The 20,516-nt window shown below is 40.7% G+C and overlaps 1 protein-coding gene across 1 annotated transcript; it reads left to right on the forward strand.

Moving 5' to 3' along the window:
* The first annotated feature begins 480 nt into the window (after positions 1-480).
* Positions 481-17,122, forward strand: C2H1orf158 (chromosome 2 C1orf158 homolog). The gene is made up of 4 exons (XM_036742957.1): positions 481-826; positions 2,606-2,719; positions 15,521-15,698; positions 16,655-17,122. Exons 1-4 carry the CDS (start codon positions 722-724, stop codon positions 16,822-16,824), a joined length of 567 nt encoding a protein of 188 aa, XP_036598852.1. The 5' UTR covers positions 481-721; the 3' UTR covers positions 16,825-17,122.
* The last annotated feature ends 3,394 nt before the right edge of the window (positions 17,123-20,516 follow it).

Here is a 20,516-nt window from a genome sequence, read left to right on the forward strand (position 1 = left end):
TTTCCATACATCATATAACATACAACAATCCTGTAAGGTTGATGCTACTGATATTATTGCCTCCATTTTTCAGAGGAGGAAACTGAGACCCAGAAAAGCAATGATTTACTCATGGCCACGACACTATTAACGTTGGAGTTGGACTTTGAACTCAGGTCCCTCTGACTCCAACCCCAGCACTTTATCCACTCAACCACATGGTAGGACTTTTATTTGCATACCTTTAGGGCAAGAGCAGAACCTAGGATTTCAGAACTAAGACAAACTGGCAAAGAACAGTTTTAATACAACCCATTATAATAACCTCAGATCTTCACTAGCTATACATTTCAACAAGGAACATTTTACTGTTATGAGCATTATAATAGAGAAATTAGGCCTCTTGTATTCTGGAGGAAGATTGAAACAAGCTTCTCTTTTGCTCCAGTGGAATCAGCAGTTCTCTTGTTAAACTTAGGTATATTCAGAGTCTGTCACCACGGAGTCAGTAAACAAAGGAACATTCAACACCACTTTTGATTCTCCCAGTAAAGGGGGAAGTGGTATCACAGGGAATTTTTAATCCATGGTCCCTTCTTAGGAAAAAAAGTAGAAAAAAATGAAACCATAGTAAACCCCTTAGGTACCATCACGGACACTAAAAGAAAGTGGTACAGTTTAATGCTGTTGCTAACTTTGTCCCAGGTCTCAGGGTCTGGGAAACTTGGTGCAAATCGTTACTATGCTTCCAGTGTCCCCACAGTCATGGTCTACTCCCAGTTGGCGAATTGAGCCAAAGTTTTCAACTAGAGTGCTCGTTGGAAACTGGGGAGAAGAGAGAAGAAAGGTAAGGAGCTAAGTGAAGGTGGAGACAAAGATAGGCAGGGTGGGCTTAAGGCGGGGAGAAAAGGAGTGAAAGGTAGAAAGGGCACTATATGTAGTCTGTAAAAGGTATATATTCATGTGTGTGTGTGTATTTTAAACCTTTCACAGACCAAGAGATTCAGGGCATGATGTCTGCCCCTAAAGATAAAAATATGAAATTACAGACCATATGCTACTCTTGAGGTCGAGCTGTAATTGGGAGCACTGGCACCCGGAGTAGTTTCCACTGAACTGAGTGGAAATCCTAAGGGCAAGAGGATCTAAGGTAGGCTAAAGACAAAGTTAATGAAGTTGAGAAGACTGAGGAAGTTGGTGCTCAGGGACAGTGACAGGAGTGGGGAGAAGGCTGAAACAGGTACTGAACTTGTAAGTGCGTGCTGTGTGTTAGTCAGTGAGAGGCAGCATGGCATAGAGGATGGAGAGTTAGCCTCAAAACCAGGAAGACTTGGCCTCAAGTCCTTCTTCTGATTTATACTAACTATGTGATCTTACACAGGTCAGCCTCAGGGCTAAAACCAGTGAAATCACAGATCCAGTACCTATCCTTATGTGTAGGGCACTTAACTGCCAGGAACAAGAGTTTTCAATTTCACTTGATAGAGAATGGAGAGCCCCAAAAAGTTCTGGAGTAGAGGAATAACATGCTCATAGGATCAGAACTCTAGATGTGCAAAAGATCTCAGACACCACCTGGTTCAACCATTTTACAGATGAGGAAACTGAGGCCAGAGAGGTAAATGGATTTGCCCAAGGCCACAAAAGTAAAAAGCACCAGAGTTCATGTATTCTGGCTCTAAAGCCAGTGTGCTTTCTACTGTACTGCTCACTGTGGTGAGTAAGAAATACTACACAAATAGTGGTGAGAAGGATATATGAGAGAAGAGATAGACTGGACCAAGGAAGACTGATTAGAAAATTATTACAATAGTTTGATAAGTAGAAAAAAAGAACTAAACAAGAATAACTGTGACGGAGATTAAAAGGAGAGGACAAATGTGAGGCATATAGAGGGCAAAATGACAAGACTTAACTGATGAGTGAAGTGAGGGAAGGGAAGGGAGTCAAAAATGACTTCAATGTCATGCAGATAACCCCTGGATGACTCAGAAGAAGGTGGTGTTGCTTTCAACAGATATAGATACGTTATGGGGAGGCAAATGTTCTATGAAAAAAGGATGAGAAATAAAAGTACAAAAGGTGAAAGATGTGGTCTGAAGTGATGCCAAGGTCCTGGTAACCTAGATTACCTTTTGCTACAGAAGCATCTGCAGATTACTTAGAGGAGCTGAGTGTGCATGGATTTATAAGAACCAGGAATAAAGTGAAACATTTAACTGGAAAATGAATACGAACCTTCAAGAGGAACCCACGAATGACCAGCAACCCTAAACAATGATCAAGAATGCCCCTACGAGGCCTAAGGTCTGTGCAGGAGAGGAGTAAACAGGGTAAAAAGAAAAGAAGTTTTTGCTTTTTTTTTTAAGGAAAAGGAGAGAGGAGAAGAAAGAGAAAAAAACCAAATGGCAAACCCTGGTCAAATGATACCAACATCTGTTTTGTATTATGTGTCCTTAGACCTCCTGATTTACACCAATTTATAACACTAATAGAGAAGCAGGATAAAACCTGGATTCTGGACATGCCAAAAAATACCTCGTGTCATGGCCGCTTTTCGTGTTTGTTAGAAGGAAGTGTCAGAAGGAGATCACAGATTCATAACAAATATTCTGTTCTCTTTCAGTTCATCAAAACTTCAAAACCACATTTCCAGAGCACCTTCCAAAAGGATTTTGTCCGGTTCCCAGATCACAAACCAGATCATATAACAAACTGGTATTATATGAGAAGAAGTGAGGTAAGAATAGCAACTTAACCATTTCCCAGGCAGTCAAGGGACATAAGATACAGGAATAGATCCCTTATATAGACCAGCAAAACATGTCTATTTCTTCTTCCACACATAACTTTATAAATATCTGAATACAAGTTATCCTGATCCCCTACATCTAGTTTTCTCTGGTCTAAATATTATCCATTTCCCTCAAGCAAAACTCATACAGCATGAACTAAAGGCCATCTTGGCTACCCTCCTCTGGATGCTCTCCAGCTTATTCAGGTCTCTCCTTTTAGGTATATTTCATGCAAAGAAGTAAAATGTAAATTATACATACAATAAGCTCTTTATAAACCTTCAAGGACTATATAAGTTTGTTTTTGTTGTTGTTCAGTCATGTCTGACCCTCTGTGACCCCACTTGGGATTATTTTGGCAGAGATATTAAAGTGGTTTGCCATTTCCCTCTCTTGCTCATTTTACAGATGAGGAAAATGAGGCAAACAGGGTTAAGTGACTTGCCCAGGGTAACAAAACTAGTAAGTGGCTGAGGCTAGATTTGAACTCAGGAAGGTGAGTCCTCCTGACTTCAGGCCCAGTGCTCTATCCACTGTGCCACTTTGCTGCCCCAGTATCATTTCAAAAAGGATATTGATAAGCTAATATCCTATAAGATTTCATACTTGACATATCATTGGAAAAAGACTAAAATGTTAACACTATAGTTGGATAGGTGGTAGGAGCTTTTTATTAGAATCAAATAATTTCAGAACGATAAGGGATCTAAAATATAATTAGTCATAAAATAATTTAGAGTTGGATGGAATTCAAATGTTCATCTACTCTAATTCCCTACTGCACAGAAGGTCCCTTCTACTTTTATGTGACAGGTGATATCATAAAAAGAACACTGCATTTTAAGTCAGAAATCTTGATTTTGAATCCTGGCTCTGCCACTTACTAACTTATAAGTGACCTTGGTCAAGTCACCTAAGACTCTGTTTCCTGGAGTGTAAAATGGGGAATGGATGGATCCAATTCAACATCTGTTGGGCACCAAGGATGTTCAAGGCTCTCTCCAAGAAGCAGGAGATAAAAGATAAAATAGGTGTTTATAATCAATCAGAGGAGATATGACATACATACAGATAACTATAATACAAATAAGAATGAGTGATGAGAAGATGAATATATGAAGTGCTATGAAAAACTTATGAGTGGGAGACTGTTTCCAAAACCTTAGGATCTCGGACATAGACAGGTTCTTAAAAGAAAAGATGTATTTAGATGTTGAAAGGGCTCTTATGGAGAAGAGGGATTAGATTATTCACGTAGTGCCAGCAATAGATGGGTAAAATCCCAAAACACAGATGTTGGCTTAACATAAGAGAGAACTTTCTCAGAATTAAAGTTGTTTAAGAATGGAAAGGAGTCTTTGGGGAGATAATGAGTTCCCTAATGTTTCACTGTTAGAGTACGGGCCTACTCTACAAGAAGCTTCCTTGACAAATGTTGTTTTGCAATAATATCACTAATATGTTGTAGTAATTCACAATTTTACAGCACTTCAAGGATTATAAAACACTGGCCACCACCCCACCTCCCTAAACCCTAGGGAATATGAGGTGATAATTCACCATTTTATAAATGAGGAAGCTGAAACACAGGAAGTGAAGAGACTGGCTCACAGTCACACTGCTCTTAAGTAGTGGACTCGGGGCTGAAACACACACCTGCTCAGTCCAAGTACTTCCCCTTTCAATAAAGTGCACATTAACAGGAGGAAACTGCTCTGACGTCACTCAGCCTGACAAAGGATTCAGATGGCTGGTCAATGATTATAGAAACTCATGGTTGTAAACAAGTGGCAATAATAACCCCTCAGGGGTTATTGCTAAGACTTCAAAGTTTGCCTACTATCAAAACACCATTTACTGCAGACATAAACATCATTACTAGCTTAGGTAAGATTCCTGATCTCTCAATTTCAATTTCTTCTTCTGGGAAATGGGTTTAATAGTGTTACGTACTTCACAGGGTTTTGAGAAAGTGCTCTGTAAGATTTAAAGTGGATAAACCCAAGTTCTTCAATGTGGTGTAGTGAAAAGGGCATTGGATTTGGAATGTCAGGACCTAGGATTGCCCAGCTCTGCTGCTCCAATCACAGGATCACAGCTGGAAGGCACTTCAGGAGGCATTTAGTCCAACACCCTCACTGAGGCCCAGGGAGGTTGTGTTTTAGCCCAGTGTCACACAGACAGTAAACACTATAAGCAGGCTTTGAACCTGGGGCCTCTGACTTCAGAGCCGGTGCTCTTTCTTCTCTATCACATGTCTAGGACCTTGGTAAAAGAGGGTTCCTTGAAGCCTTGAGGCCACATGTGGCCCTCTAGGTCCTCAAGTGGGCCCTGTGATTGACTCCAAACCTCACAGAACAAATCCCCTTAATAAAAGGATTGGTTCTGTGAAATTTGGATTCAGTCAAAGGGCTGCACTTGAGGACCTAGAGGGCCACATGTGGCCTGAGTCTGCAGGTTCTCCACCCCAGCTTATACCTGCACAGAGTCCTCACCAGAAAAAAATTTCAGAAAACTAAAAATTATCATTTAAGCATACAATGAGAATGTTATGTGAAAGCAACTTATCAATTATGTCAAGTGCTATAAAAATACAATTCATTATTGTAAAAGTAGAAGTTAGCATTTAAGTTCATGAGATTGTGTGCTTCCTGAAAGCACAGCCTGGCTGTGTCCTATCTAACTGTATTTCATCCAGGGTCCAGTTCACTGTTCAGCATCCAATAAGTGTTTGTTCTTAAAGGAGCCGTTTTCTATGAGTCACTAACTAGCAATAAGCATTTATTAAGCACCTCTCTGGGTAGGTCCTCTGCTAGGTATTGAGGATACAAATAGAAAAATGAAACCATCTCTGCCCTATTCTACAGCTGTAAGAAGTTCACATTCTAGAGGGAAAACATGTGCATGTATGAGTAAGCAGAAAACAGATCAAAGTAATGGAGAAGAGAGAGACTAGCATCTAGGGGCAAATGAGAGGCCCCATGTAAAAGATGTTGCTGGAGCTGAGCTCTGCAGGAGATGAAGAATTCCCAAGGCACAGGGGTGAGGAGAGAGGGAGTGCCTTTCATTCTTGGGGTAAATTCCACACCGGTGCAAAAGCAAAGTTCAGAGATGAGGTGATGGACATAAGGAACTCTGCCCAGCAAAAAGAAAAGGGAGACTGAGAAGGCTGGTGGGTCAGACCAACAACACTTTATGACCATAAGTCACAAGCAAGAGCTCTGATTTTCTCATTTTATGTAGGCCAGAGCTCAGGGAAGGTTAGTGATTTCCCCCAAGGTCACATCGAGGTTCAGTGGCAGCACAGGGCTCACATCTGTTGACTCTTCCTTCAGTACTCCAATACATTTCTCCTCTTTTCTAAAAACCCAATTGGGTTAGGACAAAGGGATGTCTGCCTCAGTGCCTCTTACCAAAACTAAATTCTCACCCATGTGCTGGGTGACTTCAAAATTAATTTGCCTAAAAATACAGAGACAGATGAGGTAAGCTCTCCAGAATTTTCCTTGCCCTAGACTCTTACAAAGACATAATCTCACAGTTTTGGTGGGTAGGTCAAAGAAGAGGAAGTAACTGTCAAAGAAAAACAAACTTCAAGAAGATGACAGAGAAATAGGGATAGGAAGAAGAAATAGATGATGCCTTTGATATTATAAAAGTAGTCCCAAATCATATTATTTAGAGCCAACAGGGACCACAGAGGGGATTGTGTCCAACTCCCTCAGTTTAGAGATGAGAGTAAGACAAGTGAAGTGACTTACTCATGGTCATACCAGTGGTCATACCCATGTGCTGGGTGACTTCAAAATTAACTTGCCTAAAAATACAGAGACAGATGAGGTAAACCCTCCAGAATTTTCCTTGCCCTAGGATCTTATGAAGACATAATCTCACAGTTTTGGTGGGTAAATCAATGAAGAGGAAGTAACTGCCAAAGAAAAACAAACTTCAAGAGGATGACAGAGAAATAGGGATAGGAAGAAGAAATAGATGATGCTTTTGATATTATAAAAGTAGTCTCAAATCATATTATTTAGAGCCAACAGGGACCATAGAGGGGATTGTGTCCAACTCCCTCAGTTTAGAGATGAGGAAACCAAGACCCTAAGGCAAGTGAAGTGACTTACTCATGGTCATACCAGTGGTAAAAGGCAGCATAGGATTTAAAGGTGGGTCCTGACTCCCAAACCAGAATTTCACTCCACATTGGCTGAACTGTCATCAGAAATAGTACCTCCTATCTGACCATGGGACCATGGACATTCCATCCCCTCCACCACTTGTCTCCAACCCAATATCCAGGCTCCTCTGACAAAAGCAGTGGCACTTTCCACTCTGTGATGAGCATTCTCACACCTGCTCATCTGCTGGGCAGGTTCAAGTTCCATCTCCTGCCTAATGTCCAAGCTCCAAAAGGAAGAGAAGTGAAACAGGGCTTCCCACCTGGCCATATGCCTTCCATCTCTTCCATGCTATGCTTGTCTCCTGATCTAATGCCTCTGGGAAGGGGAGAGATACCTTCTACTCAGTGATGAGCATACTCACACCTGATTATACCTTTTCTTCTTTTAGCAATTGCTGAAACTTGCCCCCACCCCTGATGACACACTCTCTGGCTACTCTTTCCACTGAACAATGGCAGAAGGGGGTCATCTGGCATCATCATCATCATCTATAGCTAGCATTTATATGGTACCTACTATGTGTCAGGCACTGGGCTAAGAATGTTTGATAAATATCTCATTTGATCCTTACAACAACTCTGGGAGGTAGGTGCTGTTGTTATCCTCATTTTATAGTTGAGGAAACTGAGGCAGACAGAAGTGAAGTGACTTGCTCAAAGTCACATAGCTAGTATCAGAGGCTGGATTTGAACTCAGGTCTTCCTGAGTCCTAGTAATGGTGTACAGAAAGTATTAGGCACTTCCCTTACATCTCATGCTTTTCACATTTCACTCCTTGCATCCTCTCCCAACTTGACTCTACCTTAAAAAGCCTACACACGCCTTCATACATTTCACTCTATGTCTGGATAACCCATGTCCAAACAACACTGCAAAGGGCACACTTCCCTATTCCTTTTCAAATGTGTCTTCTTTCCTCCTTTTAATCTGTCAAAACAACCCACAGGGTCCCCCATATGAATGAATCACAAACCCAAGTCACCATTTTTTTAATTTACTTTACTCCTTTGTAAACATACATCATTTCATACTTGATATTTTAGAGTGAAAATATTTCTGAAATTGAAGAGCTCTCAAAGAGAGAGCTATTAACACAACACAGATCATCAGAGCCAGTGAACCACAGTTTGAGAAACACTGCAACACACAGTTCAAAACTAATTGACTAACTGTGGTTCCAATTACATATTCAAAACATGTGGAAGGAAAGAAAATCTTATCAATTAAAAGCAGCAAAGCACCTATTCTCTTGAAATCCACTTGAATGCAATTAAAATATATTTAAATATTCTCTTGTAATTAATTCATATAAGCCTTCTTTTTTAAGTGTCTCCTGTGTGCAAATACAGCATGCTAAGAGAGATCTAAAACTTGAGATAAGCCATTGTCCTTGACATCATGGAGTTACTTCGGATTTTTTTCTGTATAAATCTGTTTGTGTTTTCTTCCAGTCTCTCTCACCCCCACTTAATCTTAGTGCCTTCTCTTTGTTACTCATTCTCTACTCATCCCTTATATGGCTTGTTTGTACCTATTTGTTTCTTGTTGTCTCCCTAGTTAGATTGTGAGCTCCTTGAGGCCAGGGGCTGTCTTTTGCCTCTTTTTTGTATCCCCAGTTCTTAGCACAGTGCCTGGCTTTTAGTAACCATTTAATAAATGCTTATTGATTCAGTCACTCTGTGCTGAGCACTGGCTTAAAATAAGAGAGAGGACTGCTATAAGACATGAATGGGGGGGGGCGGTGGAGACGAGATGACAGCTTGAAAACAGGGACTCACTTAAGCTCTCCCACAAATACCTCCAAACACTTGTGGAAAATGGCTCTGAACAAATTCTAGAGCTACAGAACCCACGAAATAGCTGAGGAAAACAAGTCTCCAGCCCAATATGGCCTGGATGGTTGCTGGGAAGGGTTTATCGCACTGTGCTGGGAGCAGAGCACAGCCCAACGTGTGCCAGGACAGACCAGGCATAGAGTGGGCCGGGCAGAGCAGGCCTCAGGGCCCTGAATCATTGAGCTGTGACAGTTACCAGACTTCTCAACCCACAAACACCAAAGACAACTGAGCAGGTCAGTAGGAAAACTGCTGGATCTGAGTGAGAGAAGTATATTGTCTGGTCCCAGCCCTGGGGTAGCAGGTGGCAGCAGCAGGAAGCTCGAGCAGCTGCTTCCAGAACTCCAGTGGCAGCTACTTCTGGAGCCCCTGGCCCACAGGGTGGGAGGAATAAAGTGGCTGATTAGAGTGGGAGTGCAGGAATCACTTTGCTGGCACAGAGGCAGGGTTCTCTTGCTTTGTCCCACTTGGATCTGGGTCCTGGTCCTGGTTGGTGGTTCTTGGGGGAGGAGGAGCGCTGGTGTGGCAGAGCTTGTGGTGACTGTAGAGTGGGAGTGCCCTGGTAGTTATATGGCAGAAAGGAGTGCTTGCACTCACAAACCAGGTCACAGGCCAGGAGAGGAGCATCACACCACCTCAGAATAGAAGTAGCTCTAAAAACAGCAGCATAAAGCCCCTGAAGATTGGGCACTTCACACTCTGAAAGCAGTCACACCCTGACAAAAAACTCAAAAGTCAAGTAATTGGCTGGGAAAATGAGCAACCAGCATAAAAGGACTCAGACTATAGAATTTTTGGAGGGTGACAAAGAGGAACAAAACATACAGCCAGAAGAAGTCAACAAAGTCAAAGAGCCTACATCAAAAGCCTCCAAGAAAAATATGAATTGATCTCGGGCCATGGAAGAGCTCAAAAAGGATTTGGAAAAGCAAGTTAGAGAAGTAGAGGAAAAATTGGGAAGATAATTATGAGTGATGCAAGAAAATCATGAAAAACAAGTCAATGACTTGCTAAAGGAGACCCAAAAAATACCGAAGAAAATAAAACCTTAAAAATAGACTGACCCAAAAGAGCTCCAAAAAACCAATGAGGAGAAGAATGCCTTGAAAGGCAGAATTAGCCAAATGGAAAAGGAGGTCCAAAAGACCACTGAAGAAAATACTACCTTAAAAATTAGATTGGAGCAAGTGGAAGCTAATAATTTATGAAAAATCAAGAAATTATAAAACAGAACCAAAAGAGTTAAAAAATGGAAGACAGTGTGAAATATCTCATTGGAAAAACAACTGACCTGGAAAATAGATCCAGGAGAGATCATTTAAAAATGACTGGACTATCTGAAAGCAATGATCAAAAAAAGAACCTAGACATCATCTTTCAAGAAATTATCAAGGAAAACTGCCTTGATATTCTAGAACCAGAGGGTAAAATAGAAATTGAAAGAATCCACTGATCACCTCTTGAAAAAGATGCCAAAAAGAAAACTCCTAGGAATATTGTCACCAAATTCCCGAGTTCCCAGGTCAAGGAGAAAATACTGCAAGCAGCTAGAAAGAAACAATTTGAGTGTTATGGAAACACAATTAAGATAACACAAGATCTAGCAGCTTCTACATTAAGGGATCGAAGGGCTTGGAATATGATATTCTGGAGGTCAAAGAAGCTAAGATTAAAACCAAGAATCACCTAGCCAGCAAAACTGAGTATAATACTCCCGGGCAAAATATAAACTTTCAATAAAATAGAAAACTTTCAATTACTCTTGATGAAAAGACCAGAGCTGAATAGAAAAAAATTTGACTTTTAAATACAAGAATCAAGAGAAGTATGAAAAGATAAACAGGAAAGAGAAATCATAAGGGACATATTAAATTTGAACCATTTTGCTTACATTTGTACATGGAAAGATATATTTATAACTCATGAGACATTTTTCTTTATATGTAGACAGAGGGCACAGGGTGAGTTGAATATGAAAGGATGATATCTAAAAAAATAAAATAAAATTAAGGCGTGAAATAGGAATATATTGGGAGAAGGAGAAAGGGGGAGATAGAATGGGATAAATTATCTCACATGAAAGTGGCAAGAAAAAGCAGTTCTGTTGGAAGAGAAAAGGGGGCAAGTGAAAGGGAATGAGTGAATTTTGCTCTCATCAGATTTGACTTAAGGAAGGAATAACATACACACTAAATTGGTTATCTTACCCTACAGGAAAGGAGGGGGAAAGGGGATAAGGGGGGAGATGATAGAAGGGAGGGCAGATGGGGGAGGGGGTACTCAAAAGCAAACACTTTTGAAAAGGGACAGGATCAAGGGAGAAAATTGAATAAAGGAGGATAGGATAGGATGGAGGGAAATATGGTTAGTCTTTCACAACATGATAGTTATGTAAGTGTTTTACATAATGATACATGTGGCCTATATTGAATTGCTTGCTTTCTCAAGGAGGGTGAGCGGGGAGGGAAAAGGGGAGAGAATCTGGATCTCAAAGTCTAAAAACAAATGTTCAAAAAAAGTTGTTTTTACATGCAACTGGGAAATAAGATATACAGGCAATGGGGTAGAGAAATCTATCTTGCCCTACAAGAAAGTAAGGGGAGAGGGGATAAGGGGGTGGTAGTGGGGTGACAGAAGGTAGGGCAGACTGGGGAAAGGGGCAATCATAATATATGCCATCTTGTGGTGGGGGAGGTTAGAAATGGGGAGAAAATTTGTAACTCAAAATCTTGTGGAAATCAATGTTGAAAACTAAAAATATTAAATAATAAAAAAGAAATTCTAAAAAAGAAATGAATGAGATAAGGATAATCAATATCTTAAGGAAACCTAATATTCATTTTGCTTCTATTATCATCCAAGAAGGATGACTTTTGAATCAGATAGAACAAAAAGTTGATACTTAATCTAGGTAAGGTACTAGCAGAGAACACTGAAGTGCCCTAGATGAATTCAACTCATGTGGCCCAGATAATTCCTGATCAGGTACTGAACACAGTATTATATGTGCCTGCTGGGTCACTAAAAGTCATGGAGGAAAGAAAGATTGTGGAGAACAAATGAAAGAGGTAAGATTAGAGAAAGGCAAATGTTCTGATCTTCAAAAAAAGAGTAAGAGGAGGTCTTGGGCTTGGAGACCCAGGAGCATGAATGTGACTCCTGAAAAATTCCAGACTGTATTAATAAAGAGATGCTTAGTTAACATTTAGGAAAAGAAGCAGCGATGACAAAGAGTCAATCTGGTTCTAGCAAGAACACTCATGCTAGTCTAACTGGAAGAGCAAAGGGCCTCACTTTGCTCCCACATAAAGATTAGTAGAGGGAAATGTTGGAGAAGAAAAAACTCAGAGAAGACTTTTGAGTTGTCTTCAATTATCCAATGGGTTTTCATACAGAAAAGACTTTAAGCTTGTTCTGTTTGGCCCCAGAGGGCAGTTGGTTGGTTGGTTGGTCATTGTCCTTCTGCAGAGGACCAAAATGTCATCACTATGCTAAAGTCAAGTTTCAATGTGTATGACTGCGGCTGATCAGACCAATATGAGTTTGGAATGCTCTACCACAGATTGGGCACAAATAGTCTGTGTGAACGTTTGGGGTGGATATTCTAAATTAGCACATCCTGCATTTTCTTTGAACTGTTCCAATTTGCTTTGCTCATAGAGCACCGTACAAAGATCTGATGTGGGCACGCCATGCTGAATGGTCTTGTGCCAGTGTCTCCCATGTCACGCAATCGATTCCAAAGTTCTTCAAAGAGACCTTGAGAGTGTCCTTGTATCACTTCTTCTGACCACCATGTGAACACTTTCCCTGTGTGAGTTCTCCACAAGATAGTCTTTTTGGCAAGTGGATGTTTTGCATCGGAACAACATGGAACAAAAGAGTTGCTCCCTCTCAAGCAGAGTTTGAATGCTTGGCAGTTTAGTTTGAGTAAGGACCTCAGTGTCTAGTACCTCATCCTGCCAGGTGATCTTCAGAATCCTCTTAAGACAATTCAAATGGAACCAATTCAGTTTCCTGGCATGGTGTTGGTAGACTGTCCAGGTAAGAGGAAAGACAGGAAGTTGCAAGGAGGTGAATCTAGGCTAGACTTCAAAAAAATGTGCAATTACAGCCATCCAAAAGTGGAAGGGGCTGCCTTAGGAGGTGGTAGGCTGCTCCTTGCTACAGGCCTTTAGGAGACAGGATGAGCATTTGCCATCAATGTGTTGTAGTCAGGATAATTTGTCAGGCTGTTGGTCATATCTGTTAAGGTCTGAATTAACATGATTCTGTGATTCTTGTCTGAACACCGGCACCAGCTCCCTAATTAGCTCTTCTTGCTTCTGTCTTTCTTCTCTCTCCAATCCTTCCTCCATAAGATTGCCAAACTGATATGCCTAAGGCACACTTTTCCCAGTATTTTTTTACATTGATCCCTTTCATAAAAAGCCTATAAGCTTTCACGTACACGACATTCCAGTCTCCAGCTTCAATGTCTTTGTTCCAATGGTCACTCCTTTCTACAATATACTCCCTCTTTGCCTCTACCTCATAAAATCCTTATTTTCCTTCCAAGCAGAGGTCAGGTGTTTACATGAGATTTTTCCTGATCTCTCTAATTATTAGGACTTTCTCCCTCCTGAAATTTTTTTTTGTATATAATTTGTACATTTGGTATATTTCTTCTTTCACCCACTCCTTCTAGCAGTTGAGCTTCTGGAAGGCAAGGATTATTTTGTTTTTATCTTTGTATCTCTAGCACCCAGTTGAGTGTCTAACACGTAGTAGGAACTTAATATATGTTTGTTTGATTGAAGGGAACCACGCTGAATCTGTGTGTCTCTCTGACCTTAGTCATAACCTAAATCTACCTAAACCTAAATCTGTCATTCTTATGAATCTCTGCTTTTCCTCAGAGAGCCTCCAAGGTCTCTACCTTGCTTATTTATCCCAAATATTGCCCTGAGCACTACCTTAAACACTACTGATGGAAAAGAACACAAAATTATTATACAGGAATGATTCTTCCCTTTTTCTTGGCAGAACACCAGCAGCATCACCTGCACCATCCTACTCTACCCCAGACCAAGGGGATGGTGAGAATCTTTTTTGGACTTACCATTGAGGAAATCTTTTGCTGTCCATATTTCCTTCCTTTCCCACGGGCCTTTCTCAGCCTGCTCCTGCAAGGTACCATTGTGCCTAATCAGCATTTGTCCTTTAATTGATGGGAAATCCAACAACTCATTTTTCCTGGCCTTAAAAATGAAGTCAGATAGCACCCAGGGAGGTAGACCTTGGAAACCCCTGGCTAACTGTTCATCCCCATCACCATCCTCTCTCTTTAGCATTGTAGTGTGACTTATTTATGGAATCACTGTTTGAAATATTGGGCTTAGCTGGCATGTCCAGACCATAGCAAACACAAACCTTACTGTCTTAGCCAGACATCAGGGTGGGCATGAAAATCAAGATTATCCTCCTGATAAATCAGTCCATTTTCTGGATAAGAAGGATTTCTTAGGAAACTCACTCATTTAAGAAAATCTTCCTCTCCAGGGAAGGAGGAAAATATGGCTTTATTTTCCCAGTAAATAATTGCTACCAAAGAAAACATTTTCCCAGGTTCCAGCTGGGAAAGCCTGTAAAACCTTTGTGGCAGAAGACAATTTACGGAGATTTCTCTGCCTCCTCCCATAGTAACAAGTTGAAAAACATGGTATAAACATCAGACTTGGTATTCACTTTTTCACTCTTCTGGAGGAAGTATGAGTTTGTGATGTACTTGTATAAATCAGAATATAGCAAAAAAGATGCAATTTCAGCTTACAAAGACATGAATTAAGTTAAACCTCTGTCCATCTAACCTAGCTGTCCTGATTGTTATTATAATCATGAATAAATTAAATCTAAACTGAGAATTAAATTGGCATTCATTAGATGAGAGTCCATTCACATGAAAAACAAATTCTGGAGAGTCATTTGCAACCATATATTTGAAGATGAGTCCAGAGAAGAGACATATCTTTTTGACAGACTCACAAACTCTTGGAACTAAAAGCGAGCTAAGAGGTTACTGAGCACGGTTCATAAGATTATTAAGAATGATCTATTCTTGGCTTCGCCTCCTCCTTGTTGTAATTATTTTCAAATTATCCATAATTTATATATGTATCTGTATAGATATATATACTTATATACATATATGCATTTTTTACTGTGACTCAACTTCCAAAAATGCTTCTAATCCTTGGATTTTAAAAAATGGCAAATATTTGTAATGCTAAATAAAGCTTCATAACTGTTTCTAGGATTAGATTTAATTTTTAAGGTAGAGTAACTATAAAAGCATAAGAATCAAGAAAAAGTATATTTATGCAACTAAATAAATAAAATTATGAAATCTGATCCTCTAAAATGACAGTAATGTTAGAAATACACTGTCTAATCTACAGATAAGAAAATCAAAATTTCCCCCAAAGAACAAAATGCTAATTTGATGGTATTAGCAAGTGACTGGGCTAAACTTTAGATAACGAAACCAATTAACCAATTAGATTAATATGTAGTTTTCCTTGCTTTGGGGTCTAATTAGTTGGAGAAGCTGCATCAATTGGTTGTTCCTTGAAGGCAACACCCCTATACTGCTAACTCCACACCCTCTCCCCTTTCCCTTCCAGAATCACTTGTCTGTAATTCCCCAAGTTAGCCTCCCCAAAATGCCTGGATATGTCTGTCCTTCCAGGGCCTGCCATATAAGAACCTGATGACCCACCATGAGGAACCAAAACATCGGAATTTGATCAGCACATATGACGACCATTTCAACCGGCATGGCTACAACCCTGCCTTGCCACCAATCCGTACTTGGAACGGGCAGAAACTGGTGTGGCTGCCAGAGAAGTCGGACTTTCCCCTTCTTGGTACTTCTCAATCCATTCCACCTCCTCCCCATATAGATCACCACAGGTTCCAAAATACCCTAAAACCTTGCCATAATGCTCCCTACCATGTTACAAGGTCAGCCTCAGACTCCAGGGGAGTTATTCAAATTGACAAAGTCATAATACAGTTTCACTTATAATAAAATAAGATTCAAGGACTCTGGGACAGTATTATGAGGCACTGGTACACTGTGCTTCTCCTCTCAGGGATGCCTTTGCCTCTTTGCCCCATATCACAAGCATTGTGCTGGCTACACTGAGCAGTGCTGAGTGACTGTCTCTAGAAGCACAGTATTTGTGACATAGCTGGCAACCCTAGGCTCTATTTGTCACACTCCACTCACCTCCACCCCATCAATCCATCACACAATGCCTTCTTCTAGAAGTGTACCTGGTCCCAGGAAAGTGACTTTACCCCTACAGGAAGCTAGAGACCAAGGGCAGCTTTCTCCAGCTTCACCACAGTGAGAATCAGTTTAGTGAACAATTTGAACATCACTTCTCATTCAGTTAATGTGTATCAGCTCTCGGAATAATTTACACAGAAATGCCAGGACCTTCTCTTATAACACTAGTTCCTCCTCCCTAATAGGATAGTAACAACTTAGCCAAGAACAACAGAATGGATACAGCTCTGGCAAATGTGCAGGAGTGCATCATGCCTTGCACACAGTAGGCCCTAGGTCCTTGGGCTCATGTGTCTGAAGTCTTCTATGGGAGTCCAGCCTGGCCCTATCTTCCCCTCCTTTCCTTCCAGTACCTCCCAGAGCTAATTCCTTCCTTTTAAATAATCTCAAACCCCTGTCACAAGTTTGTCTCAGTTCAACCTGAGAAAACTACAAGGAAGAATCCACCTCCCTATCCCTTTGCTCCCTCCTGGGTTTGGGCCCAATTCTCCATTCATGATTTCACATCCTGACTGATTTCTATTGCAGCTCCCCCCACCAACTATGGCCTCTTTGAGAATCTCAGGAAGAAATGGCAAGAGCCTACTAATACTCACCCTATGAACAGTGTTTACACCTTGTCTTATGTGAGACACCCAGTGTCTGCTGCGTCCCAGCATGAACGTGCAAACCCAGTCCCTCTTCCCAGTGTCCAGTAAGCCGTCTTGCCCATCCTTTGACAGCTGCTAACTTCCCTGGACAACATGAAACTAGACCAAGGCATCATAACATGTTTAAGTCCCAAGGACAGCAAACTAGGGAAGCACAACAACAGCGGCCTCCTTCCCCCACTGGCCTGCTTGAGCAGCTATGACATATCAGGAGGATGTGCTGCAGAAAGATCAATGGGACACCCACGACATTTGGCCTGTTTCTTCAGAAGACTGAGGCACCTTCTTCAAATTGCAGGCTGTTCATCCCTTATTTTCCACAATTAAATGTGTATGGAGCTATTAGAGTTGATGGTGTTAACAAAAGATACAGAGCTTGCTCTTGTTGGGCTTCTAGCATGATGGGAACAATTGGTCAAGCACATTCTACAGAAAAATACAGCTCCAATCCTCTTTTGTTAAACTCCCCAAATGGTCAAATATCACATTCCTGAAACAGAAGGAGCACAAGCCCTGCAGCTCTGCAGCTGGAGGACGGGGTTCAAATCTCATGTCCCGACTTTCTGCCTGTATGACCTTGGACAAGTTCCTTCACCTCCCTGGGTCTGTTTCCTCATCTGAAACAATGAGGGGGTTGGACTAGATAGCCTCTGAGGTCCTCTGCTGACCTAAATCTATGATGCTAAGTCCTCTAAACCCTACAGGGGTAAACGGGAAGACACACACACACACACACACACACACACACACACACACCCCACGCATTTTTCATCCTCCAAGCTCTACGTGGCTTTGTGGTAGGGTTCTGTTTAGGAAGGTGATGGTCTGGAAATTTAGGAGTTTTTTTCCCCTAGAAGAATGGCCTGTTCAAAAAAGCCAGCCAATGCACACAACCAGCAAGGACTGAGGTTTGCTGAGTGACAGATTCTCAGGTGGGACACCTGACTCAGGCCCAGATGTTCTGTATGCATGTATGTCCTGATGTGTTGGCGCGTAGGTGTTTGCTTGTGTGTGAAAGTTTATCTGCTCCTTCCTCAATTAGATAATAAGATCCCAGCATCTGGGTTCCCTAGCACTCTGTCCTATGTGTAACCTATACCTCCATTCAGCCTCACCCATGCCCCAATGTCTACTATTCTCCTTATTCACACCCTACTACCCAGGCACAATCTCATTCTTATCTATACTCTCATCTTCATCCCACTCTGTATTCCCTCTTTACCCATCCCCCTACGGAGCCCTTTCTGTATTGCTTTGAAAACTTCTTTATCCTAAACTTACTTCTGTCTTCTTCCTTTCACCATCACCAAAATGAAACTTAATTCTCTCCTTAATGATAACAGAATCAAATGCCCTGTTCACTAGAGACCTCAATTTCTCCCACTCCTGATCTGATGGCTAAAAGAGAAAGAGAAGACTGGCCTTTTTTTAAAGCTCAGTTCAGCCTTCCTCTTCCTGTCACCCAAAACACATACAATCATATACTTAAATTGTAAAGACATGAATGTTGCATGAAAGGGATCATGAAAAGATTTTGTTGTATTGGATTATTAGCTGATAAGAAATCATTATGACCAGATTAGGCTGAAAAATGAGGTGTTACTATGACCCAAATTGGGGGACAGGGAAACAATTGTGTTACACGGAAGAATATTTTTATAATAAGATTTCACTTGTCTGGGTATAAATAGCCCACTCTCATTTTTCTGCATATTATCCATTTTGTTAATTCTCAATAGCAATATAGTAATCTCTGTGGACACTAAGAATGCCAACACAACAATAATAATTTAAATTAAGCCTTATTATAAAGTTGAATCTGCTATTGCAACAAATGAATAATATATAAAAGGATCTGTGATCTCACTGATTAACAAATAACGTTGATCACAATACTGCCCATCCTGGGCATCTTTTTCTATGACCTCATATAAATTCACCCCAGTGGTCCACCCAAATATGCTGAGGCCATTCAGCACAACAACCTATGAAACAAAAATGCACAGCTATAAACATATCTACGCATTCCAAACTTATATGATATATATATACACATATATATGGATTATCTGCTTTGAATTATCCTTTCCACAATATGAACAATCAAAACTTAAGTATGTGAATATCTTAGAACTCATACATTCAAATAAATTAGTATTTGCAGGTAAGCAGAAAGAGAAGATATGTTGGGTCTCATTTCCTCCATGTATAGGAACATCCATGACACCACAATGACAATCCTGAAAACTTACCTTTCTTCCCCTCCTTTTCTTTTTGTCTGAGTTGCCATATCACACCTTGACAGTGAATGCCACTGTCCTCCAGATTAAAGCTTCTTTACTTCTGGGGCTTTGGGGATGTATAGTAAATTAATTATGTTATTTATTATGTTAATTATTATTATTATTATTAATTATGTAATGTTATATTTGCTCAATCCTGTAGGTGTGAAAGTTTTTTTTAAAATGCAGTTGACTTAAAATGACATCCTCTTACAGTTCAAACTGGGCACAAAGGTCTTCATTCCACAGTCTAGGGAAAGGTCCAATCTTATAAAATGTAAATGAAAACAAACAAATCTTTCCTCTTCACACAAAAGGGAGAACAAATGAAAGAGGTGGATGTGTAGTTACGAATTATGGGAAAGGGGAAAGTTCATTGACACTGGAGTTCGGCAGAATTACATTTTGAGTGGCAAGATTTTCCAGAAGTTCTCAATACCACTGTTGCCCAAGAGCATAACCGCACATGTTGTCCCAGTCCTGGGGAAATGCCCAGAATTACTGATGTTCTTGAATCTTCCCCAATGATGGCCAACTTATTAAAACAACCTAGTCCTTAATGTGTAGCGTGGGCTGGTTGATGTCTCTACATCCCAGACACAAGGTATTCAGAGATAGAGTCTCATAGCCTGATTAAGGTTTCATTGTGCAATCCCAGAAGATAAAGACTGAGGTCATCCTAAGACATAGAGGCTTGTTATCCTGAGGGGAGGTATGAAGTAGGGCAGAGAGCATGGATGACCTGGCTTCAAAACGTGCCTCCAACTCTTATTTGCCGAGTTACCCTGAGAAAGTCACTGAAGCTCATAGATTACATCACTTCATCTATAAAATGAGAATGAGTTTATACCTGAGCCATGAGAATCAAATGAAATAATGTCAGCTACTATTCTCTTGACTGAGCTCAGGGCCTGATGTTTTCCTCAAGCACTCCAGTAGAAACCTATCTACTGACTCTTTTCCCCTCTGCTTTCCAGACCTATAGAGCAAAGCAGGACTTTGATGTAACAAGATTGATTTTTCAGATATTCTGCTCTTCCTCACGATAATGATTGTGTGACCTTAGACAAATTATTTAACCTCTGAGAGCTCTGAGCAACTCTTAAGACCACAAATTGCAGAGAAGGTGCACCTGCACTGACAGAGGAAGTTTCTTTATAAATTATACCAATGAAATTAGTCTAGTCAGTATTCCTTCTTCCAAACTTTTCAGTATAAGAGTTGTCTTAAACAAAGTGACAAGGGATATAAAAGCTGTTTTTAAGTACTTGCCAGGCTCTCCCATGGAATAGAGATCAGCCCCTGCATTGGTAACTAAGGTGGGACTTTCTTACTGTTTCAGAATGATAAATTAATTGTCTTTGATGGAGACTTATTAGGCGCAAAGCCTCCAGGCCCAAACCCCTATCTATTAGGTGCTAAGCCTATGTGGGTGTCAAGCCCTCAGGGTCCTAAGGG

The sequence above is a fragment of the Trichosurus vulpecula genome, chromosome 2 (assembly GCF_011100635.1).
Source record: "Trichosurus vulpecula isolate mTriVul1 chromosome 2, mTriVul1.pri, whole genome shotgun sequence".
Lineage (NCBI taxonomy): Eukaryota > Metazoa > Chordata > Mammalia > Diprotodontia > Phalangeridae > Trichosurus > Trichosurus vulpecula.

Bases quoted from the DNA above. Each gene is read 5' to 3' on its own strand.
- C2H1orf158 (XM_036742957.1), top strand. From the start codon at position 722: ATGCTTCCAGTGTCCCCACAGTCATGGTCTACTCCCAGTTGGCGAATT. The intron at 827-2,605 runs GTAAGGAGCTAA...GTTCTCTTTCAG, and splicing joins GGGGAGAAGAGAGAAGAAAG to TTCATCAAAACTTCAAAACC. The intron at 15,699-16,654 runs GTACTTCTCAAT...TTTCTATTGCAG, and splicing joins GTCGGACTTTCCCCTTCTTG to CTCCCCCCACCAACTATGGC.